A 24,917-nucleotide genomic window follows, 5' to 3' on the forward strand; every position below is an offset into this window, starting at 1 on the left:
CTTTTGGTGCATGGAAGATGCTAATGTCAAAGAAAAAATCACTTATTTGTCATGGTTTTGCTTGGGAAGAGATTGCGCTGTCTCCTGGCCCGTCCTCTCACCAGGAGCACAGCAGCCCTTGTGCAAGGCCATGTGCTTTGCAGGACTCGCCCAGTCCACCCACAGCACAGCTCAGTGGGCTGGGGCTGATCTGAGTGAAGGGCCCTTTTTTCTTTGTTATGAAGGAATTTTACCAAGTGGATTGACAGAAAAGGGAAGAATTATGTAGAAGCCTAGGTAACCTCCAGATGGGATCAGCCAACCCCTCATAATCAAGAGGCACTCTCCACGCTTAATTTAAATCTCTTCCTCTCTCTCGGAACCTCATCCTTCCAGGCAAACCCAGGACTGACGGTATCATGGGCCTTGGCGTATTTGACAGACAGTGCGACTTGGGCTGGGGCTGGGGCTGGGGCTGGGGCTGGGGGTGGGGCTGGGGGTGGGGGTGGGGCTGGGGCTGGGGTTGGGGGTGGGGGTAGGGCTGGGGCTGGGGCTGGGGCTGGGGCTGGGGCTGGGGGTGGGGCTGCAGCCATCCTTGGCTTTGATTTTTCAGCTCGTATCTGGCTGGCTGTGGATCAGAGGCAGTTTTCTCCAGGAATTCCCCAGAATTCCTCTAGCCAGGCGTAGTAAAATGGTACAGACACCATTGCTGGACCTGGGAGCTGATGTCATTATTTACAAACCAACTTTCTCCTGGGTGAGGGGTGCTCCAGGCCCTTCTCACACCTAAACAGCGTTGCTTTGATACCTGGAAGGTGCCCTTGACCTTAGGACATCCGCCCTGTCATCAGTTGTAGAATAGCTAGATGACAGAAAGAGGACATGCGTCTGGATCAAGTTGGGTTACCTTCTTCTGTGCTATTGCTTCTACCACATACAGTGCCGTTTTTCAGAAAGGGCTGTGATTCTCTGAGAGTAATCATGACTACTGTTTCTAAACAAGGGTTCTCGCCCTTGTCCCCTGTGTCTTCTGTAAAATCAGGTAAGGAGGTGGTAAATGCATCTGAAGTATTGAAAGAGCAACTTGCCTGAAGGTCAGCCTGTGAGGTAGTCATGTGGCCAAGACTAGACCGCAGCCTGCCCACTCGGACCCCAGCACCCTGCGCTGCCTCCTCCTCTGCCAGCCCCCAGCCCAGCTCCCGGAGCTGGTCCTCACTGCCCGCTGATCCCATTTTCTCCCTGTCCCCTTTCATCCCCCACCCTGCCCTTCAGTCAACTTCCTCTGAGGTCTGAGCACCCCCGCATCACCCCTGAACTCTTGGGCCCCAAGAAGAGAATGTCACAAAAGGGAAGTCCCCAACAATTTTGACTTTGAACTCTGAGCGCCATGCTTTCCTGAATAGGGAAGAGGGAAGGAATGGCCAGGAATGGGTCTAGAGAATTTATAGTTATTCAGAGGGCATTCCAGTGCCGTTTTTTCAGGCAGGCCTCTTAAAACTACCCTTCCTCCCTCCCTGCCCCACTTCTCCCACCAGCCCCGAGTGCTGTGCAGCTCCTAGGTCTCCATCTTGCCTGGCTCCAAAGGAAGGGGAGAGGAAGTGGAATTAAAATCAATGTGCTACTTGTTAGCAGCTCTGGTAAAAATAACAACCGCGCATTTAAGCAGTCTGGATGGCTCAAGTGGAATTTGGGGATTATCCATGGCCGAATTGGCTGGTGTTAAATCACAATTAGCATGGGCTCTCTATCTCAGTTAGTCTGGACAATGCAGGGCTGGCTAGCCATGAAAAATGCTTAATGATCGCATGTAAGCACAAGCCAGGATATCAGGAAACGATTGCTGGGTGGACACACACACACACACACACCCCACTCTTAATTCAAAACCCGTAGGCTCTGTATCTGAATTTAAGGAGGAAGAAGTATTCCATCTTCTCAAAGCCCAGGTCACCTCAAGCTACCTCTTTAAGGAAGGCACTGCCGATTCCAGAATCGTGCTCTTTGTTTCCTAAACATTAGCCTTTTCCTAAAAGTTTAGCCCTGCAAGAGCCATAGGACCCATTCCACAGGTGCTTTTCTTACCTGTAGGGAAGTCAGACTTGTGAAGAGTACGAGACACGGTACCTTTTCTGTCTTGCTTTTTATGGTCCTTTGATACAATATAAAAGTTGCCAACTCTTCAAAGAGAGCAAGTATTTATAATAATTTGGAAAACATTTTTTTGCCATTGTGTGTGTGTGTGTGTGTGTGTGTGTGTGTGTGAATCATTTCATCTCTTAAGTTAAATGATTGTAGTGTTACCCCCTGAGAGGATAAAGTTAGTTTTTATTTAGTCCTCTCCAGAACATCCAGGAGGTTTTTACTAACCAGGTTCATCTTTATTGCACTCCTCTTCCAATCCATGAAAAAGAGTTGAGTTTGGCCCAGTTGTGGTAACACTCAATTCTACTCTAAGGATTCTAGAGCTTCAGATTGGGGGGGCGGGGGACAGGGGGAGGGATGCTGTGTGTGTTTTTAAATGCTCAAAGCATAAAATATAGGATATAGAGAATGCATATTTGGGTTCTGTTTGGTTTTTATTGTTCTCTATTCCTGATCAACATCGTACTTAAGCTTTTTATAAAATCCAAGATGTTAGAGTTCAGCCAAATTCCATAAAACTGATTAATAAGATAGCTAGATCTGGCATGCCACCCCATAATAAAACACGTGGTTACGTAAGATAGCTCACTACATTCTTACAGAATTCTAGAAATTATTCAAACTCTAAAATTCCTTCCAATCTCTTATTTCATCTTAAGGACAATATAAGATATGCCAGTTAGCAAGAAAGAGGTAAAAAGAGTACTGCAATCACACCTCCATAATGGGTTTAGGAGAAAGCTGGTGCTATGAAGATAATGTCAGTTTGTAGCCATCTAAATTTCTGCTTCTATCACAAGCTTACATGTTATTTGGACTTTCAAATTGGTTTTTACAGCTTTATTTCACCCTGCTGTGTGCTACTAAAATGTATAGTTAGAACGTACAAATTCCATAGATTACCATAGAAATTAACTCAAGTGTCCAGATTATACACTGCTTTCCATGGGGTCTATATAAAAATCTTAAAACTTTTTAGCATTTCGTCCTGCTCATAGTCAAGGATTTTGTGTTATTTTGAGATTGCCATATATCAAAGCTGGTTTTCTTTATGCAGCATTTTTTGTCCTCAAGAAAATACTGAAGAGGCCCTGTTGTTATTGCTGATTAGTGAATCTATGGTAAGTAGAATGTGTTTTTACATTTTTTTCTTCCCTATTCCTGTAGTCCCTTTTTTGATATGGCTACTGCATCAGTATAGTGACCCTTTTCCTTGGGAGAAAAATAGATGGGATACCTGGGTGGGAAGAAACAGTAGAGGCTTAAAAGGAGGGATGTTTCTTACTTCTTGGACTGGGTAGCACATTCCTTGGTCACCCCGGAGCATGGAGCTTCTCTTCCCCGAGCAATTAGTAGGCATCTGAGTTTATTCCTTTATCCGCCAAGTATTGCTGGAACACTAACACAAGCCTATACTATAGGTAAACTATAGCTAAAATGATCACCAGGGATCCTTGCCGGGGGAAGGAAGCCCCCAAGGGTCCCTTTCCGAGCCTTCTCGATTTGCCGTGGAGGGAGAGTTTGGAGAGAAATCACTTGTGAATTGAACCTCTGGTTTTCAGATGAAATTACCTGGGCCTCTACACAGGCCCTTCCCCAAGCTCCCACTGCTCCTGGGCACTGCACGGCCAGCCGGGAGGGTTCACTCCTGTCACCTGGCTCTGCTGCTGGGAGGGCGCTTTTGCCAGACCCTAAATTCCTCCGAAGTGTTTTCTTCGTGTTTGGCCAGGATATCACCTCTTAGGTCTGGAATTTCCTTGCTCATCATTCATTGGGTTTCCACTCTGTATATCTTCAGGCGTGACAGCCCTGGCTTGCATCTTTCAGGAGTAATACGTGTTATAGTAGTTGTACCTTGGCAAGCCACTGTGTGCCCAGCACCTGAGCAGAATGGCCAACGCCTGGGACTTGAAAGGACCTAGAGGTCCTCATGCCCATTCACTCAGTTTACACGTGGGGAACCCGAGGCCCAGAGCAGGCGTCTCGATTCCCCGTGCAGTGGTCTTCCCGGTAGGTCATACTGTCCCCTCCCACATCCCGCACCGCACCTGGCAGGCAGGAGGACAAGGGAGGAGCAAAAGGAATCCTAGCCGAAGCGAGAGAAGTGTTTCACAGTTTAAAGGGAGGTCTGAAATGCACTCAGGTGAGAAAGGCTTAGAGATGAGCAGGAGAACGTGCATGTGCCACGAGTCGGAGGGAGGGGTCAGGAGGGCCGGACTTGGTCTGGGAGGACAGCTTCCTTAATTCAGAGCTTTGGGTTTTCTTGTTCTGTGCAATGGCCCAGAGATGTTTACAAGAGCAAGACTGCTTGAGTTACCACTTCTCTCTACTTGGAAGCTCTTTGACGTCATTGGCCTGCCTTCCTCCGAAGGAGACAGGTTGCCCCGTTGGCTCATCTTTCCTGACTGTCAGCTGGTTACTTAGCACGGTGTCACTTACACTCCCTCCTCTGCCTCGGCGCAGTCGGGGAAGGCGCGCATGTGGACGGCCTGGCACCGGCGTTCGGTGACAAGTCTCACTGTGCTTTGTCATCAGTTCTTCGATGGGGCAGCTCGTGGTGGCCTCCTCGCTGACACTCCTGCACCCGGAGCTGGACTCTTCGCAACTCAGCAGTCAGTTTCCTTGGGCAGACCTGGTTGGTTACACTATAGAAGTTCTGGAAGCGTGGGGACAGTTCTGATGGGAAATATTGAGTTCCGTTGTCAGTCATGTATTCGTTTGGAATCTGGAAAACACGGCCCCCTCTCTAAAGTGCTGTGTCTTGGGGATGATGGCTCCATCTCTCCTGCTCCTTCACGAAGTGCGAGGAACTCATAGGCTCAAAATGGAGAGCCCTCTGAGACAGTCAGATGTGTCTCTGTGGTATTTAACTTCCGGAAATCCCTTCAGGGGCTGGTGAAATCCAGTGACATCAATAAATATGAAGGATGAGGTTCCCAACCAAAATGATTATGTTCCCACTGTAAGTCATTCCATGATTATGTAGGTAGAAACCTGAATTAAGTTGCTTTTGGAAGCCCTTTTTTCATGTTCCTTGACTCCTTGATTTTTCTGTTTTTGGACAGAAAAAGAATGTGCTCAATTTCAGAACCAAAATGAGAATTGCTGGTGGTTGTGTTTTTGGTACTTGGGAAAATTGTATTTTTTGTTGGTTCTGACTTTATCTTAGAAGCATAATTTGTCCGTAGTCTCTCCACCTACAAGAACTCATTGGGAATTGTACTGCTTTCTTGCCTCAAATTAAATAGTTTTCCCCAGGAGAAAAGAGTCATTGGGACTATATTTGCACAACGGACACTGATACAATACTCCGGGGTCTTTATTATTTGTGGATCAGTTTAAGGTTCTGTGTTGTACCTTTTTATTCAAAAGAAAACCATAGACTTTCTCTAAAAATTAAAAAAAAAGAATGCATTTGGCATAACTTGAAAATTTCTCTTAAATAGTATTTTGTTTTGTTCTCTTCTCAACATGGAGCATTTATAGCAAATAAATCCAATGAGACCACTTACAGCAGGCCCTGTTTTCCTCCCGAGCTTCTTCTGTTGGCTGAAAAGCCACTCCTAACAAGAAAAATTTAAGGATAAAATCTTCAGAATCAGGCTTATTTTCATAGGTGATGACTCACTTTGAAGGAAGTGGCCTGACATATATTCTTATTTGTCTTTGACATTTAGGAGCGAGGAGTTTTGAAGTGAGTGAGTGCTGATGGGTGGCTAAAAGCAAATGCTCCAGACTCACAAAAAGAAGCCCTTTGACCTCATTAGTGAGAGAGAAGGTGCGCATAGTCTTTCTGAATGTCAGGCAGGAAGACAGACATCAGCCTACTCGGACAAGCGGCCCCGTCTCATGTGACCACTTTCACAGGAAGAGCTGGGGGGTCTCTTTTCGTGCTCCCAGGGACGGGTAGATCTGGAGACTTCTGGTAGTTAGCAGGGAGAAGGACCGGAAGATCTAACTATCGATTCTAACTCCCTGGGAGGTGTGTGTGTGTGGGGGGGGCGGGGGGGGGGTGCGGGGGGCGGGGGGGGGGGGGAGGTGGAGAGGAAAAGGAGCCAGTGGTTAGAGTCTCCTCGCATGGGTTTGTCTGGAGGAATCTGTAGAGAAATTATATTTCAAAGGTAATGAAAACAGGTTGCTGTAAGGAGCCTTTGATGTCTAGATAGATGAGATTAACAAGCTTGAATGTGCCTGCTGTCTTCCTTGCTAAGCAGTGGCGATGTGAAATAGGCAGGTGTTCTCTTGAGTCCTCTGTGGTAATGTCTTTAAAATAAAAATCTGTTTGCTTCTTGCTGTCACTTATACATCTGCTTTGTGCTTCCCTAAACAAGATCGGATTAGTCTTTGTAGTCTATGCCAGCAAGGATGTCACCGAGGGACCTGAGTGTTGCCTTGTGGTGGAGGAAAAGTGTGACATGTCTCTGTAGGACGGAGAGAACTTGATGCCACCATTTGGTGATGGGAAGGGTGGGGCCGGTGACATACGGCAGAGCGGGATCTGTGAGTGAGGAGCAGCAGGGCCTGACCTGCTGGGGGATCCTGCCGCCCCAGAGCACAGCTGTGCCTGCAGCGAACCTGAGCCCAGGAGAAATCACCCCGCTTTGCGCTCACTGGCCCTTAAATCTCCCTCCACATACCTGCCAACTGGGACACGTGTCCTACAGGATCGCACCCCCAGGCCCCACAGTTTAGAGAACACCCCGCACCACGGGCTGAGGCGCTCTGGGGAGTTTGAACAAACAACCAGAGGTGACAGACCCCTTCCCCATCCCCGCCCTTGTCTCCAGACCCTGCTGTTAGGGCAAGAGGCCGAGATGGCCTCCCGACAGTGCAGGCTGTGTGCACGGCTGGCTCACCATCTGCTTCTCTCCTCCGTGCTGCTTCCAGGCCAACCGGGACGCCGTGCTGAGCAGGATCCCCGAGCACAGGAGCGACCGCCTCATCAGTCTGCAGAGCGCCTCGGTGGTCTATGACCTGCTGACCATTGCTCTTGGGAGAAGAGGCCAGTTTGAGATGCTGTCGGAGGTACAGCCCTCGAGTCCGGATGGCTTCCAGGGGTGGGGGGTGCTGGCGGTCTGAACGCAGGGACAGCTGAGGCACCTGGTCCTGAACCCCTGTCACCGGCAGCCACGTGGCTTTGGGTTTAGCTTTGGTTTGCTCCTCTGTGAAATGGAAATGGGGCTAAGCCAGTGGTTGGCAAACTGCGGCCCCTTGAGTGTGGCTCTTCCACAAAATACCATGTGCGGGCGCGCACGTACAGTGCGATTGAAACTTCATGGCCACACTCAAGGGGCCAAAGAGCCGCGTGTGGCTCGAGAGCCGCAGTTTGCCGACCACTGGGCTAAGCGATCAGGTGGGGCAGTCACTGGTGGTCACTTCCTACCAGTGGTCCCAACACCCACTGGCTGTGAGTCTGTGGGAGGGAAGGCAAGCATTTCTCTAGCAGTTTCTCTTTTAGTGTCATTTCCACCATAACCCAAATCACCCATCTGTGATATTAATTTCCTTAAAAAACGGGCTGTATTTGATTTAAAGCATCATTGTGTAACTGCTGCTGAAACGGCAGCTGTGGGCACAGGGTCTCGCCCGGCGAGCTGGGACAGGCTTCCCCGTCAACCGCGTCTGCGTTCAGAGGGACCCTCGTAGCATAGGATCTCGGGCGAGGCGCTGTCATCTCCTTCCCTCCGTTTCTCAGAAACATTTGGGATGGAAGCTTGGCTTTTATCTTGCGCTGTGGTTATGCATAACCGAGCTGCTGCCCAGAATACCAGATTCCACGATGGTAGCAGTGAAATAAGTATAAGATCATTTTATCTTTTCTTTAGTGAAGTAAAGAGAAAGAAAGAGAAGACAACTCATTCGGTTAAAATGGACTTTTCCATGTTATTCATCTTTCTTTTTCTAAATTTATACACATTGCAACAGCCTCTGGGCAGGAGGACAGGGAATGAAATACAGTAACAGATCGGCTGAAATCAGATAAGCGCGCCTCGCCCTCCAGCCTGCGGAGCGCGGCCACATTGCCCGGAGCCACGGACAGCAGTTGAGCCTGTGTGGCCTGGACCTTTTTTTAGGCTTCGGTTTGGTGACTGTACAGGGCAATGGTTACTCATTCTTCAAAAAAAGCCCTTCACAATCCAGCTAGGTAAGGCGATCTGTCCTGATGTTCCTGTTACACCCCGCACCCCCCCACCCCCTGGGACTGTGCCCAGGCTTGGGATTGGCCTGGATTTGTCACCGCTCCTGGTGCTTTGACTTCCTGGGACCCTCTCCTCCTGGCCAGCTTAGCTCCCACGCCCCGCATCTGCTGCGGAGCCCTCTGCGGGGACAGGGCCCCCTAGCCCGTGGCGGGTTCTTCGAAGGTGAACCTTTGCCCTCCAGATGAACCACTGGACGTCTCTCTGGGTCCCAGGCTGAGTGTGGTCACGGGTCTGCTCTCGTGCCATCTCGGGGCTGCGCGGCCTTTCCCCAGCTTGAAATGGCCTGCGTCTGGGACAGGTGTGAGCCACAGGGGGTGCTGCCTTAGTCACAGGCTGGTGGCCCCTGCCCACGGGCTTCTCATCATGCCATGAATGACTTGAGGGGGCGGCTGTCACCTTAGCCGCATTCCTCTGCCAGGTGGCGTTCCCGGGCCTGTGTTTCCTCCTGGCACGGAATGCGGCAGCCTTGTATTCACCAGATGACATTCCTCTTGATGTCGCATTTAGCTGCCATCTTGTGGCAATGACCTGGCACACAAGTCACTGGCTGGTCCTGTTGGTTGTCTGAGCCTTTGTGGTTCCGAATTTCACTGCAGGAGACACATTTAAAGCAATGGTGAACTTGCCAGAGGTTGCCTGAGGAGCTAGAGTAGAGGGGGGTGGGGGTGGGGGGCAGGGAAATGTATCAGGGTATATCCCTGGGAGCCTTTTGAGTTCTGTACCGTATCTGAGCTGTATCTAGTAGGTCAGTTGATAAAACAGAGGACACTCATGTCTTCAACACATATGTTTGCAGTCCCCTGTTCTGTGCTTCAGGCCGGGACACCTGAGGCAGGTGCGGTCCCTGCCCACCAGCAGCTCCCAGTCTACGCAGAGGCGGCCAGGCCGCATGGCCGCCTGGTGTGGCTGGCGCTGGGGAGGCCTCCCCGCAGGGTCTGCATCCAGTAATGAAGGATTCGAATACTTGGCTTCAATCTTTCTTGCTATTTCTACTTAGTTTTGCCGTTAGAGCTTCCCCAAGCCCCGTGGTCTCAGATCTTCTGAGTGAAACAGGAGGGATTGTAGGTGGAGAGTGAACACGGTGGCCCCTGGAGACACGGTTCCATCTCTGGAAGCTCGGTCACTGCAGAGCAGGCATGGTCACCCTCGTTGAGCTCGGACCTGCTCTCCCTTCGTCTCAGGCTACATCTTCCTTAGGGTGTCCTGCTTCCCTCATTTGCTGGGGTTTTCTCTTTTTTTCTTTAATCCTAATTTTTCCTTCCATTTTTCTCAGCACTCTAGGTTGAAAGACTAACCAGATTTTTTTTAAATTGAGGTAAATTCATGTAACATAAACACAGCCATTTTTAAATGCCCAACGCAGTGGCATCGAGTACATTCCCACTGTTGTGCAACTATCCCCTCTATCAAGTTCCGGAACATTCTCATCGCCCTAAAAGGAAACCCCGTCCCACTGAGTGATTTTCCTCCATTGCCCGACCCCCAGGTTCAGTCAGCTGCTCATCTGCTTTCTGACTATGGATTCACCTAATTTGGGTATTTCATATAAATAGAATCATCCGGTATCTGACCTTTCGTCTGGCTTCTTTCACTCAGAAGGCTGTAGCATGTGTCAGTACTTCATTCCTTTTTTATGGTTGGATAACATTCCATCGTATCACAATTTGTTTATCCATTTGTCAGTCGACAGGCATTTGGCTTTGGTGTAGAGTGCCGCTGTGGGGGCAACTGGCATTCAAACTTCCTGTGTTACTCCTTTGGGCCTGCGATGGTTAGTGGGTGTCATTATCACCGCTCGGCGTGGTGGTATATTCAGTTTGCCCTTCTGCATCTCCTGCACCGTGCCAGTGAGCCTTCTAAACCAGGGATGGGCACACCCCCCTTCTGTTAAGAAACATTCGATGGCTCTTCCCCGCTCCCCTTCTTTTTTCCTCTCTTTTAATTTTGTTTTGTTTTACTTTTTCTCCCGTAATGAAATTGACTTCATTGTTTATGTTTCTGCCATATGCAGCAGCCCTGCAGGCTCCTTGAAGAACCGAGCAGTACGTACAAACATGGAAAGAAAATAAAGGTCACTGGGAACCCCACTCTCCTGGGGTGGTTACCTGCCCGTTGCCCATCTCTCCTTGTTTGCCTTCATGAATGTACATTTATGGACGTGTGAAGGCGTGGGATCGTGCCGTGCATGTTTTATTGTGGATGTTCCCAGTCATTGCTCTCCCTTGCCTTGGTACCCCTAACCCCAGGCCAGCACCTTGGGCATCCCGGGCACAGGCCTAGAGAGCTTGGCCTTGAGTTCTGCCCTGCCATTGGCCAGTTGTGTGATCCTGGAAGTTATTAATCTCTCCTGCCTCAGGTCCTCCTTCTGTGAAACAGGGAGGATATCACACCTGCCTCATAATTGTGAAGGTGACTCACTAATCCATGCAGAGTACTCAGAGCCGAGCACACAAGCTCACTGAGTGTGTGCTTCCGCACTGCTCCTACCACCGTCTTCCCAGGGGTTGCCAGGCACCGGCAAGCAACAAAGTATACAAAAAGGTCTTTGGCTTCTAGAATTTTCCAACCTAGAGAGATCAAATAGAAACATGAAAAGATGACTACAGTTGACCCTTGAACAACACGGGTTTGAACTGCACGGGTCCACTTACACATGAATTTTTAAAAATAAAAACCTTATTGTCTTCCCTCCGAGGTTGGGAGTCTGCGGATGTCCAGGGCCGACTGTGCGCGTTGATCTGCGCCATTTTTATACTAGTGACTTGAGTACCCAGGATTTTGGTATCCACAGGGGGTCCAGGAGCCAGGTCCCCACAGGTGCCAGGGGACAACTAAGTTTTGGGGGAGCCAAAGTTTTACGTAGATTTCCGACAGCATGGGGGTCAGGACCCCTAACCCGTAGTGCTCGGGGTCACCTCTAATGAGAGAAGACTGGATAGTGTGGGCACGGTCATGGCAGGGCACAGAGCAGGCCACTTGCAGCAGAATTTGCAGGTGGGGGTAGCAGCGCGAGGTTAGGAGCAACTGATACATGAACTGGCTGCTCAAGGCCTGATGGGAATTGAAGTCTTGAGAGCCGAAGAACACCCTTCATCATCAGGGTCATGGTGTGAGGGCGTTCGGCCTGAGGGTGGGAGCTGAGGGCTTGTTCTCACGGGGGCGTTGGACAGAAAGCCTGGTTGTCAGACCCCGCGTCTCGGTGCAGACTGTGCCCTGGCTCGTGTGAGCAGAGCCATCACCCTCGGCTGTTCTGTGAGCAGGTCCCCTGTGCCTCGGCGACACTGCCCAGCGACACTCCCTTTACACAGTGGACCGCTTCTGACCAGAAGGTGGACAGCCGCAGGCCACCGCGAGAGAAGAGGTGTTACCTCCTCACCACGTCCTCATGCTTCCTTCCTCTCTTGCCCCCGCCGCCGTCAACACTTCCTTGTCAGGCCGCGTGCTCTCCTCCTGGCCCCTCTCCTGGGCGGACCTGAGCCCCGGGGCACTCTGCACCAGACGGGGACAGGGGCGGGGGGGGGGGGGGGGGTGTGCCTGTGCTGTGGGTCCCAGCAGCCTTCCCACCTCTGTCCTCCTGCCGTTGGCACCTTTGGGTGGGCTGTGCAGGCCCAGGCTTTTAGGAACTGTGCTGGCAGGAGTCGCAGAGCTACTTTCACACGAACGCCGCCCTCCCTGCCTCTCTCTCCCGTTGTATTTATCCAGGATGAAGGCTGCTTCCCACCCCAAGGTTGGCTGCGTCTGTGTGTGCCCACATGTAATGCCTTTCTTTCTTCAGGGCACTGTTCAGCCAGCTACTGGGCAAGGAGCCTTGGACAGAGGCAGTGCACACCCCAGGTTCATTACATCCTCATTCTGACAGGTTTAAATATAAGCACAGTGTTTACCGTGTCTCCAGTGCTGTGAGCTTTCGTGTTGTTTTTTTTTAAACTCATTGTGAGCTCCGCCGAAAGGCTTGTGTAGGAAGGAACACTTTCCCCCTTCGGTTTAAGCAGCAGCTCTGGTTGGCATGACAACCCGCACTATTAAAAGTAAAGCAACAAGCCCGGCTTCCTTTGTTTTCTAGGATGAACCCAAGCCGCTAAGGGGTTTGTTTCTTTCATGTGACTACCCATGGCTCCATTTCGACAGAACGTTAAGAGGTCCTTTTTGAAGGACGCATGTGTCCCCTCTGCAAAGACACGGCAGCGTCAAAGACAGAAGGGGTATTTTTATTTTCCTTGTTGAATTTCTTTTCATCTGTTTATGATAAATCGCAACAGCATTATGGTTCTGTGGGCAGCACTGTCTGGCTAGTGCTTGTAACAAAGGGACATTTTCCATCCCAGAGCCAAACACTTATTTAGTCGGGGAGCGCTGTGAGAAGCGCTTGAATACTGGGTCTGCCTAACAGGCCTGCCAGGTGTCAGCTGACATCAGAATTTGGTATTTAAATGCAGCCCCACTCCAACCGCGGACACTCAGCCTGGACCTCGGTGCCCAGGTCCGTGGAAGGCACCAGTGTGGCCTGACTCCGGTGGACCACAGACTCCTGGGAAGTCAGGGCAGAGGGTTTGGTCCATGGTAGGTGCTCAATAAAACCTGCTGAATAAACCAGTGCTTCAGGCCACGAACATTCTCATCCCGCTCCCTCTTCCTCAGTTTTTGAGACAAACGGAAGGTCATTTAGCTAGGAAGTAGGCAGCGGAGGAAGAGATGGGCCCACCGTAGGCAGCGTTGGGGGTCACCCCATCCGAGAGGAACCAGCTACGTCATTTTTACATGACAGGTCTACCCGGAAGAATCTCAGCCCCTGCCATGGGCACTGGTGCCCACAACCCCACCGTAGGAAAGCATTTTTTTTTTTTTAATTAGGCATCATTGCTCTCTTCTTATGGTCCTTAATGAAAAAAAAGTTTTTCACTTAAAAAAAATTTAATATGCCATTTTAACCTTTTTAAAGTATCTAATTCAATGGTATTAATTTCACTCACAGTGTTATGTAACCATGGTGATAATTTCTAAATTTTCCATCACCCCATGTAGAAACTCTTTACCCAGTAAGCAATAACTCCTCACTCCCGCCTCCCCCATAACCTGGTAACCTCTGATCAGACGATACTTGTTTTTTTGTGTCTGGCTTATTTCATCAGCCTAATGTTTCCAGGGTTCTGCCATGTTGTGATAATACATCTGATAGAATGTCTCAGACTTTATTCCTATACTAGAGGCCCGGTGCACAAATTCGTGCACAGGTGTGTGTGTGTGGGGGGGGGGGGGGGCGGTCCCTCGGCCTGGCTGACGATCGGGGTGAGAGGGGCTGTCTTGCCCAGTCCTGATCGGGCCAATGGGGGCCGTCTGGCCAGCGAGGAGCTGCAGGAGGTTGGCCAGCCGCCCCGATCGGGCCGATGGAAGCCGGCCCAGAGGGACCGCAGGAGGGCTCCAGGGCATGTCTGTCCCTCTCGCCCAGTCCCGATCGACCCGGACCCCAGCAGCAAGCTAACCTACCGGTCGGAGCGTCTGTCCCCTGGTCAGATACTTAGCATATTACACTTTTATTATATAGGATTGGCTGAATACACGCCATTGGATGTATAGGCCCATTTCGTTTATCTGATTATCTATTGATGGATGGACCCATGGATTGTTTCCACTTTTTGGCTATTGTGAATAATGCTGTAGGGAACATTTCTGAGGGCCAGTTTTCAGCTCTTTTGGATGTATACCCAAGGGTGGAATCGCTGGGTCATATCGTAATTCTAGGTTTCACTTTCTGAAGAACCTCCAAACTCTTCCACAGCACTGGGCCATTTTACCTTCCCGGCAGCAAGGGGTGTCTCCGTATTCGCACCAACACTTGCTGCTTTGTAGCTGTTGTTTTTGCTGTAGTAGTCGTTCTAATAGGTGTGGAGTGGTACCTCATTGTGGGTTTGGTTTGCTTTTCCCTAATGACTAATGGTGCTGAATATTTTTTTTAAAATATATTTTATTGATTTTTTACAGAGAGGAAGGGAGATAGATAGATAGTTGGAAACATCGATGGGAGAGAAAGATCGATCAGCTGCCTCCTGCACATCTCCCACTGGGGATGTGCCCGCAACCCAGGTACATGCCCTTGACCGGAATCGAACCTGGGACCTTTCAGTCCGCAGGCCGACGCTCTATCCACTGAGCCAAACTGGTTTCGGCAGTGCTGAATATTTTTTCGTGTGCTTATTGGCCATTTAGGTATTATGTTTGGAGAAATGCCTATTCAAGACCTCTGCCCATTTTCAAATTGGGTTATTTCTCTTTGTGTCATTGAGTGATAGAAGTTCTTTATTGATTGTGGATAATAAACCCTTAACAGGTATTTTCTCCCATTTTGCAGTTTGTCTTTTTTTATGATGTCATATGATGCACAAAAGTTTTTAATTCTGATAAAGTCTAGTATATCAATTTTTTTCTTTTGTTGCTTATGTTTTCGTATCAGATCTAAGAATCTATTGCCATGTCCAAGGTCATGAAGACTTATTCCTATGTTCTTCTCTGAGGATTTTATAATTTTTGCTCTTATGTTTGGGTTGTTGATTACTTTTAGTTAATTTTTGTATATGGTATTGGTAGGAGTCCAAGTTCATTTTTTTGCATGTGAAAATCAAGTTGTCCTAACATTCATTGAGACTATTCTTCCCCATGGACTTGGCACCCTTGTTGAAAATCAGTTGGCCATAGATGTGTGGGTTTATTCCTGCAACCTCAGTTCTATTTCATCACCCTATATGTTTATCCTTATGCCAGTACCACACTGTTTTGATAGCTATAGCTTTGTTGTGAGCTTTGAGAAATCAAGAAATGTGAGTTCTTCAACTTTGCTCTTTTTTAAGATTGTTTTGCCTGTCCTGGGCTCCTTGAAATTCCATATGAATTTGAGGATTGGCTTTTCTATTTCTGCAAAAAAGACTTGGAATTTTGATCAAAGTTGCATTGAAACTATCCAGATTACTTTGGATAGTATTGCCATCTTAATATCTCATGTTTTGATATCAGATCTGAGTTTGACTTCTCAATTCTGCTACTTTACATGCCAAGTATGAACTTAAAGGGGTTCCTTTAACTCTAAACCTGTATGTGGAAAATACAGGTAATACTAGGACCTACCTCCAATGGTTATTATGATGATTAAAGAGATAGTGTATGCAAAATGAAGGTTACTGTTCTTATTGGTGGTGTTGATAATCTGCTTTCTAATGTAAAAATCCCCACTGTAATGACCCTTAGGAGTGTCTTTCATCGCATAGTGAAGTAACTCAGCCTTGGGGTCAGTCATGTCTGGGTTCAAATCCTGATGCTGCCCTTTCCTAGCTGTGCAACTTTGGGAAAGATACTTAGCCACTCTGGACTTCCACCTCAGAGACTGCTGTGAAGCTCAGCGAGACAATAGGTGTGAAACAGCCAGCACAGGTCTTGGTATGTAATGCATACCATTCCATTCCTCTTTGGTCATTAGAAAGCATTGATCTGAAATTGTCTCCTTGTAACGTGCACCTGTTCTATGTCTTCAAAACAATAGGGCAAGTCAGTCCTGCCTCAGTGACATAAAGGGCCCCATAGTTATTCTGGAGGTTGACAAACTTTTCTAAAAAGGACCAGATACTAAATGTTTTAGGTTTTGAGAACCAAGAACCAAAATCAAGGATGTTTGTAGGTATAACAAGAGAGGAAACAAATTGCCACAAAATTTTTATTGATTAAATTAACATATAAGAGTGACTACACCTTTTTGTAATCCAGGTGCATTAAGATGAATGGGATTGTTTGGGGGGTAGCATTTTATTTAGTTTGGATTCCAAGTCAGTATGCCCTCCCTACACATTGATGGCAAGTGCTCATCTATAAACGGTTCTGAGCTTTTGGACTCTGGAAGCAGGCAGCAGCTCGGACTTGGCTGGCAGGCCATGGTTTATCTGATGTGGCATCATCTCCAAATTCTTTGCCTTTTGTCACACTCCTCATAGTGCTTTCTTGTTTGTCCGTGACCATCCATAAAGGATATCCTAACACTCGACCCATATTGATTCCTTCAGTCAAGCATTCACTGGGCACCTACGCTGTAGTGACACCCCCCTGGGCTGCTCTACCCGCGACTCCTTACTTCCCTCCCTCAGACCTTGTGTGGGTGAGGCGACAGCTGTGGCTGAAGGTTCAAACCTGAAGCCCAAGCCAGGAAGACAGACTGAAGACAGAAAAAGACAAAAGGTGAGAGGCGGTTGAACAGGGAGGAGGTAGAGGAATGAAATGTCCATTTCTTGAATTTAGAGGTTCATTTTCCTAGAAAAACAAAGAACGGCAATATCAGCAGAAACAGCAGGCAGAGTATGTAGTAGAGGGGGATCCTGGAGACCCGTTACTCGCGTGCAGACTTGATCAGGATGCGTCATCTAGTTGAGCAGAGAGCATGCTGGAGGATGGCGACCAGCATTCAGTTCTGCAATCAAGTCTGAGAAGCAGCCCACCTTCCCCGCCTCCCACCGTGGCCAGAGGCAATGGCGCACTTTAATCTAAGCGTGCGCCAAGGCAATACAGCTGTGAGACGCCTCTGCCTGGAGCAGTATTGCTGTTTTAAAGCAAAAAGAGAAATGGGAGAGGGGCACCAATGTGGGGTTTGCTCTATTTTATTTTTAATTCAAGGAGAGAAAACTCTGAGCAAGATTTGGTGGGAACCACCTGTGTTTCCTCAGAACTTGCGTTGGGAGGGTCTTTTATTTGCAGCCAAGAGCCCCATGAGTATGTTCTTTAGAAAATTTTCCTGGACTTTGTGGATTAGATATCTCAAATTCCGGAAGAAACCAAGATGGCGGCATAGGTAAACACGGGAGTTTGCTGCCTCGAACAACCACTTCAAAAATACAACTAAAAGACGGAACGGACATCATCCAGAACCACAGGAAAGCTGGCTGAGTGGATGTTCTACAACTAGGAGGAAAGAGAAAAGCATACAGAGGCTCAGAGGAGGCGCAGTGCTGAAGTAAAATACCAAGGTTCGGAGTGCATGTGGAGCGGGCTGGAGGCTGAGGGCGCGGTTGTTTTCAATCGGGAGGGAGTCTCAGGCTCTGAGCTCCAGTTCCGGGCGAGTCTCTAAGGACCCAGACTCATACGGGAGAAGCGGGACTGTCTGGCATCGCTCAGAACCCTAGGGCAGCTTTCTCTCCGTGGGGCTTTCAGCGACTACTGGGACACTGAGAAGCAGAGCCTCTGAGGGCAAGACTGAGAGCAGCCATAATTGCTAACCCCGCCCTGTTGATCCCGTGGGACCCGCCCCGCCCAAGCCCTGCAGGGAGGCTTTTGCTGGATAGCCTCAGGCAAAGGCTAGATTAGCACCTCCCTAGAGATCCAGGAGCCAGGAAGCCCAGAGGTCAGAGTGGGACCATCCAGCTTTAAGCTCTGTGGAACCATAAAAGACACACTCAGGAGGCAGACTCAGTGAGCACCAAAGCCCCATCGAAGCAAGTCTAGCCCCAGAGGGGTGTCTCCAGCACAGAAGTTCTCCCACCGCAGACACAGCTGATTCTCACAGCCAATTGACCTGGAGGTCAATTCCTCACAGTGATAACTACAACAATCAAGGCTTAACCACAACAAGACTGTGCACAAAGCCCACAAGGGGGTGCACCAAGAGTGTCTACCTTAGGTAATTGGGACACTTAGCACAGAAAGGCACTCTATCGACACAGCGAAGCATAAAAAAATGCCGAGACAAAGAAACAGGACACAAACGACAGAATTGGAGGAAAGCAAACTGTTGGATATAGAGTTCAAAACCACACTTTTAAGGTCTTTAAAGAACTGTTTAGAAGCCCTCGAAAAGACTGGTAAGACCGCCGATAAATGTAGTGAGATCCTCAAGAAATCTAATGAGACCCTCGATGTTGTGATAAAGGACCAACTAGAAATTAAGCATACACTGACTGAAATAAAGAATATTATACAGACTCCCAACAGCAGACCAGAGGGTCGCAAGGATCAAGTCAAAGATTTGAAATACGAAGAAGCAAAAAACACCCAACCGGAAAAGCAAAATGAAAAAAGAATCCGAAAATATGAAGATAGTGTAAGGAGCCTCTGGGACAGCTTCAAGCGTACCAACATCCGAATTATAGGGGTGCCAGAAGATGAGAGAGAGCAAGATATTGAAAACCTATTTGAAGAAATAATGACAGAAAACTTCCCCTACCTGGTGAAAGGAATAGACTTCCAAGTCCAGGAAGCGCAGAGAACCCCAAACAAAAGGAATCCAAAGAGGACCACACCAAGACACATCATAATTAAAATGCCAAGAGCAAAAGACAAAGAGAGAATCCTAAAAGCAGCAAGAGAAAGAAAATCAGTTACCTACAAGGGAGTACCCATACGACTGTCAGCTGATTTCTCAACAGAAACTTTGCAGGCCAGAAGGGAATGGCAAGAAATATTCAAAGTGATGAATACCAAGAACCTACAACCAAGACTACTTTATCCAGCAAAGCTATCATTCAGAAGTGAAGGCCAGATAAAGAGCTTCACAGATAAGAAAAAGCTAAAGGAGTTCATCACCACCAAACCAGTATTATATGAAATGCTGAAAGGTATCCTGTAAGAAGAGGAAGAAGAAGAAAAAGGTAAAGATACAAATTATGAACAACAAATACACATCTATCAACAAGTGAATCTAAAAATCAAGTGAATAAATAATCTGATGAACTGGTGATTGTAATAGAATCAGGGACATAGAAAGGGAATGGACTGACTATTCTTGGGGGGGGGGGGAGAAAGGGGTGTGGGGGTGAGTGAAGAGATTAGACAACAATCGTGCACCTGTGGATGAGGACAGTGGGTGGGGAGTGAGGGCAGAGGGTGGGGTTGGAACTGGGTAGAGGGGAGTTATGGTGGGAAAAAAGAGTAACTAATGTAATAATCTGAACAATAAAGATTTAATTAAAAAAAAAAAGATATCTCAAATTCCACTTTAATTATTTAATTAATTTTATTTCTTTTTAGTTGATTCAGAAATAAGCCTTCTGAACTGAGCATCCTGAGACCTGGGTTCTAATCCCAGTTCTGCCCTTGGGTGACCCTGGCAGGTCTTGTCTCTCTTGCTCATCATTTCCTCAGCCATAAAGTAAGAATGTGTCCACATCATCTGAGAGGTTTCAGCATACCCTGCTTATGCCCTTCTGTGGGTTCAGGATAATGGTCCAGAATGTCTAAATTGTTTAGTCTTTAATTGCTAAAAATAAAGGCACGAAATATTATCCATATACCATGTTAAATTAAGAAGCACTGAAACACAACTGCAAGAATCACATATGTTAGCTGCCTCATTACCTACAAAGGACGTAGGGAAGAAAACCTTCCGACTCGATGAAAGGATCTGAGTTATGAGAACTCCCAGGATTTGGCCCACCTGCCCACAGAGGTGAGTAATGAAGACAGCGCACCATGCTATTTATTCTGTTTTAATGGTGATGAATTTTAGACTTCAGCTCCAGGCTCAATTTGAGGCAAAATCTGATTATTTTGTTACTGCCCCCTCCTCCACGGGCTCTTGGATGCTCAGTCTCCCTCTCAAATTCCAAAAATAGGCCCTGGCTTCCCGTGCGGTGCGGCTGCACAGCTGTTGCTGCCATGTGCCCAGTTCATGTCACTGGGCTTTGCCTACCAGGAAGGTAATTGCTCAATCCCGTTCTCATGCCAAAGAGCTTCTCATTCCTGTTGCCCCCTCGGGATGGCTGATTCGTGAAAAGCCACAGCGACAGCAGGAAAAGGTACGCTTCTGCGACCAAAGGAAACATTTTGCAAGGGACAGTGTGACGGCCACTCAGATGACTCGGATGCCATTTAGAGGCTAATTCTTGTTCTACCAAGTATTTGTGGCATCAGATGAATGTGGTCTGGGCTTTGGAGCGATGGCGGTGGCATGGTGATTACAGCGCCCGGGCCTGTCTTTCCTGGTAGAAACAATCCTACTGCCAAATCCACCTTCGCTTCTGGTAAGGGGATGACTTGGAGATGCCACTTGCTATTCTGTGTGGGTGACTCGGGGGTCTGCAGGCCCGGAGAGGACCCCGGATCCCTCTCCCAGGCCCACACGCCATCTCTTCACTGGACACCGGACGTGAAGAAGGGCCAGCGTCTTCTCTCATCTCTCCTTTCCTCTCAGAGGCTCCAGGCCACTCCCCTCTGCCATCCCCTGCCCCGGCCCAGAGCTCTCCTCCCCTGCATTCCCCCTCATGCAGAACCCCCAAGCCCACAGGATCTGCTGCGTCTTCGTTTCATAACAGCTACATCACCACTAAGGTGTTTGTACCGTTCATTCTGTGCCAGACAGCCTTCTAGGCATTTCACGTGCATTTAAAACATTGCTTCATGTAGCCCCATGACCACCCTGTGGCTGGGGGTAAGGAGTTTGGATTAAATGTGGACCCAATGCCCCGAGACTGCTGTCCTCGCCCCATGCCTGCCTTCTCTGTCCCCTCCCGGCCATCAGCCAGTGGGCCTGGGGGACTGAAGCAGCCTCTTAAAGGCCCCAACATGCACAAAACTCCTGTGTCTCCTTTTTTTCTTCTTTTTTATTGAATTTACTGGGTTGACATTGTTTAATAAAATTATATAGGTTTTAGCACCTGTGTCTTAAAAGTCCATTTCATCAGTATTTCTTTTAGACTGGAACCATCATTAAAATGGGAATGCTCTTATTTTGTTTTTATAGTATATATTCTGTTCCCAATCTCCTCGCTCTATTAAAACTGGAAGTTTTTACTTTATCACATACAGATACGATTAAGGTGCTGAAAAGGGGTAGTCAAAGAGAACTGGGGTGAGCAGACACCCAGGCCAGGGGGCAGATGTTGTGGAGAGCAAATGCCCGGTGCCAGCCGAGTTCTTGGTTTGCTTGGAGGCATTCTTTGGGAGGGGCCTCCTTCCGGGATTGAGGAATGTCGACCTGCACTGTGTGGGGAGTCGTGTCATCTTGATGTCTGCAGGGACATGGGGAGGGCAGGTTACACACCAAGCGGTGTGCTTGGCATTGAGACTTCAGGAGCATCTGCAGCTGCCTGGGCGCTTTCTCAGGCAGCGCGTCACCGTTTGTACGATGCCAGGAGCCCACAGGAAGAAAGAGGGGTGATGCCGGAGCCCAGACACCTCTGAATTAGGGTGAGGGGCCAGTGTGTTGTTGACTTCATTCCTGAATCCCTGTGTGATACCCCTGTGGCTTATCGTGGGCTGTAGGTTGTTATAGTTGTGAGAGAGAGGCCTAAGCGGGGAGGGGTCTGTGAAGGATGCGGCAGTGAGTGGAGGAAACTTGTGACTCAGGACTCACGCCAGCTGAGCGCCTTGAGGTGGGCTGGGGCGCGGCATCCTCGCGCGGGGTGCTGGTGGGCATAGTGGCATCTGTGAGGCTCCTTGGAAATTCTGCAAGCTGGAAAGACCTCAGTCCTCAGTAGCCTCGGGGGTCCCCAAAAGGCCAAGGGAGCAATGCCCCATTAACAGTGAAAGCTCTTGCTGGATCTCAGAAATAGCTCAGGCGCCCTGTGGCATTCTGGGGGCCTTTTAGCTGTATTTCGCTCTGTGCAGCATGAGTGGGCCTGGGAAGTGGGCGTGGCATGTCGGAGCAGCGGAGTGTGGTGCTGAGAGCTGCCTGGTTCAGACCCTGGCTCCACCAGAACCCGCCGGGACCTCACTGGGCACGCAGCAGGCTGTGAGGGGAGGGACAGAAAGGGCCTGCCTGGACCTCGTGGGGTTGGCACGACCAACGAGGCGGCTCTGGTACAGCAGCCAGAACGGGTCCTGGCTCCATAGCCCATGTCATCCAAAAGCTGTGTCTGTCCGTTCCGGCTGCGAAAACAAAATACACGGACCGAGAGGCTGATAAACAACAAATGCTTGTTTCTCACGGTTCTGGAGCTGGAAGCCCAAGATCCTGGCTCCAGCAGATTTGATGTCCGGTGAAGGCCCACTGCTGGGTGGCAGGCTGCCAGCGTCCGCTGCGGGCTCACACGGCGGGAGGGACTAGGGACCGCTCCTCTTTCATAAGGACACGAATCCTATTCATGGGGCTCTGCCCTCATGACTCAGTCACCCTCCAAAGGCCCCACCTTCTGGCACCGTCTGTGGGGGTTAGGTTTCCACATATGAATTTGGGGGGCGGGGGGGGGGGGGGGACGGGGACGCAGCATTCAGTCCATACCACTTGTTAAGGAAACAAAAACAAGCATAGTCTAGTCCAGTGGTTCTCAACCTTGGCTGCACATTAGAATCACCTGGGAATCTTTTTGAAATCCTGATTTCTGGGCCCCATCCTCCGGAAATTCTGTTTCTTTGTTACTAATGTTGTGGCCCCACCCCATAACAAAGAAACAGAATTTCCGGAGGACGAGGCCCAGAAATCAGAATTTTAAAAAGATTCCCAGGTGATTCTAATGTGCAGCCAAGGTTGAGAACCACTGGTCTAGACTGTAAAGTTGCAGCATCTAGCTTTTGATTCAGAACAGATGGTGTCAGCTGCTGCACTCCTTTCGTTCATCAGGAAAACAATTGATGTTTATCATTCCTCGTAGCAGTAGAGCTGGTAGGACACACTTACTTTTTATCACCATCGACCCTTTCTCTCCACATACCGGCTCCTTTGCTTAATCTCAGCGAATGTGATGAGTTTCTAAGTGAGTTCCCTCAGTCATTTTCTAAGTGCTGTTCGCTTTTCATTGCTTGGTGTTCTCTCCATAGCACCTGTCTCCCCCATTATCCCCAGCCCACACCTCCCTGCACCTGGGTTAGGTCGCCCCCCCACTAACCCCATCTCGCCCACTTGTCAGGTGGGGCCTTGTGTTGGAGCTGTTGGCGCCCCTGCCTCTTTCCTCGCAGTGGAGGGAAAACTCCCCGAGACCAAGGCTTGTGCTTTTGTCACCGGTGGGTCGTCTTGGCGTCTGGCACAGTGCACGCCACCCCGTGGGGTGGGGTGGGAGACTGTGTTTCAAACATCCAAGGAAAGCAGAGGTTGTCGGTCTCACTGCAGTGTGCGTAGACCAGGGGTGGGCAAACTTTTTGACTCGAGGGCCACAATGGGTTCTTACACTGGACCGGAGGGCCGGAACAAAAGCATGGATGGAGTGTTTGTGTGAACTAATATAAATTCAAAGTAAACATCATTACATAAAAGGGTACGGTCTTTTTTTTTTTTTTTTTAGTTTTATTCATTTCAAACGGGCCGGATCCGGCCAGCGGGCCGTAGTTTGCCCACGGCTGGATTAGACCCAGACTCACGTGGCGTGTGACGGCGGCCATGCTCACGTGTCTGTGTTTGCTCTCTCCCACCAGTGCTTAGAGAGAGCCATGAAGTTCGCCTTCGAGGAGTTCCACCTCTGGTACCAGTTTGCTCTGTCACTCATGGCGGCCGGAAAAGTGAGTCCCCCTTCTGCGTGCGGTTCTCCGCGTCCACGCGCAGTGCCTTCCAATCCCAGGGGCGGTGGCATCCCTCACAGGGGTCTAAGCCATAGGAAGCTGCCCTGTGGTCATTTATAAATGAACAATCAAGTTTAATTATTTGGGGGCCAACACAGACACATCGTTGAGAAGAAGAATTCTGAAATATTTGCCGTTTTCTCGCCATTGAAACTTTGTCACGTGACCATGTGGCTTGAACTAAGGCTGGTGTCTTCACACTGGCCCTCCCGCGCATTTGGGAGCATAAACTGACTCCTAGGGGAGAAGGGGGAAGTTGTGTGGTTCTCTTTGGCCGTTTGTTATATCAGGATGTGTCTGATGTTCGTGGAAGACGTCGGCTTTGGAGTCCAGCTGCCAGAGCTGAGGTCTGGGCTGTGTGACCCGGGGCAGGTCACCATGTCGCTTTCCTTTTTAGTAAAATGTAGCAATAATAGGGCCGACTTCCAGAGTGGTTAGTGGGTGAGATCAGACTCACCAGGTGCTTAGTATAGAACCCCCACGTGGTACGTACTCAATAAGGAGAATTAATTTGGGCCATTTAATGAATCTGCCATTTAGCGAATTGTTAAGTCTGTGATATAAGGTTATTTGGGGTAGGTGAAGACAGAAATGTAGTATGCTATGCTACAAACCGTTTATTTTTCATTACAACACCAGGAAGGAAGAAAAAGAGGGTGACTCCAGGGAAGCCTTTCCGCTGGTTTCACCCCAGTTTACGGCCCTGTCACTCAGGAACCCCGTGTTCTGGTTGTTGCCATCCCAGGCCCCTGTGGGGTTGGGCTCCCCATTGGAAAACCGCATTAAGAGGACAGCTAACTAAAAGCCCCCGGGGAAGTTTTTAGTGTTTGGTTCTGTCAAACATTCCGAGTTTCACAGAAACACTCTCCTTTGCCAAGTCTGCCCGTGCCGTGAAGGTGCTGAAGGAATGCATTCGGCTGAAGCCCGATGACGCCACCATCCCGCTGCTGGCCGCCAAGCTGTGCATGGGCTCCCTTCACTGGGTGAGTAGCTGGCCGCGCTCAGGGCAGGGCTGCCAGCCTGTTGCATTGCCCGGCAGAGAGGAAAGCGCAGGGACTCACCAGTTACACACACACAGGCTGCCCAGAGCCCCAGACCCCGGCTCCTCTGGCCTCTCCATCTGGCCCCCTCCCACCCACACCC

At 49.2% G+C, this 24,917-nt stretch overlaps 1 protein-coding gene across 6 annotated transcripts in view; it reads left to right on the forward strand.

The window, feature by feature from the left end:
- Positions 1 to 24,917, forward strand: part of TTC7B (tetratricopeptide repeat domain 7B) — a 191,992-nt gene that overhangs the window by 83,907 nt on the left and 83,168 nt on the right. For all 6 annotated transcript variants that reach the window (XM_070414930.1, XM_070414946.1, XM_070414963.1 and 3 more), the window contains 4 exons: positions 3,179 to 3,242; positions 7,009 to 7,146; positions 23,631 to 23,714; positions 24,653 to 24,757. In XM_070414930.1, coding sequence (XP_070271031.1) covers positions 3,179 to 3,242; positions 7,009 to 7,146; positions 23,631 to 23,714; positions 24,653 to 24,757 — 391 coding nt within the window. The remainder of the gene's footprint in view (positions 1 to 3,178; positions 3,243 to 7,008; positions 7,147 to 23,630; positions 23,715 to 24,652; positions 24,758 to 24,917) is intronic.

This window comes from Myotis yumanensis, unplaced genomic scaffold (genome assembly GCF_028538775.1).
Source record: "Myotis yumanensis isolate MYYU_CA2020_CCGP unplaced genomic scaffold, mMyoYum1.0.hap1 SCAF_1, whole genome shotgun sequence".
Lineage (NCBI taxonomy): Eukaryota > Metazoa > Chordata > Mammalia > Chiroptera > Vespertilionidae > Myotis > Myotis yumanensis.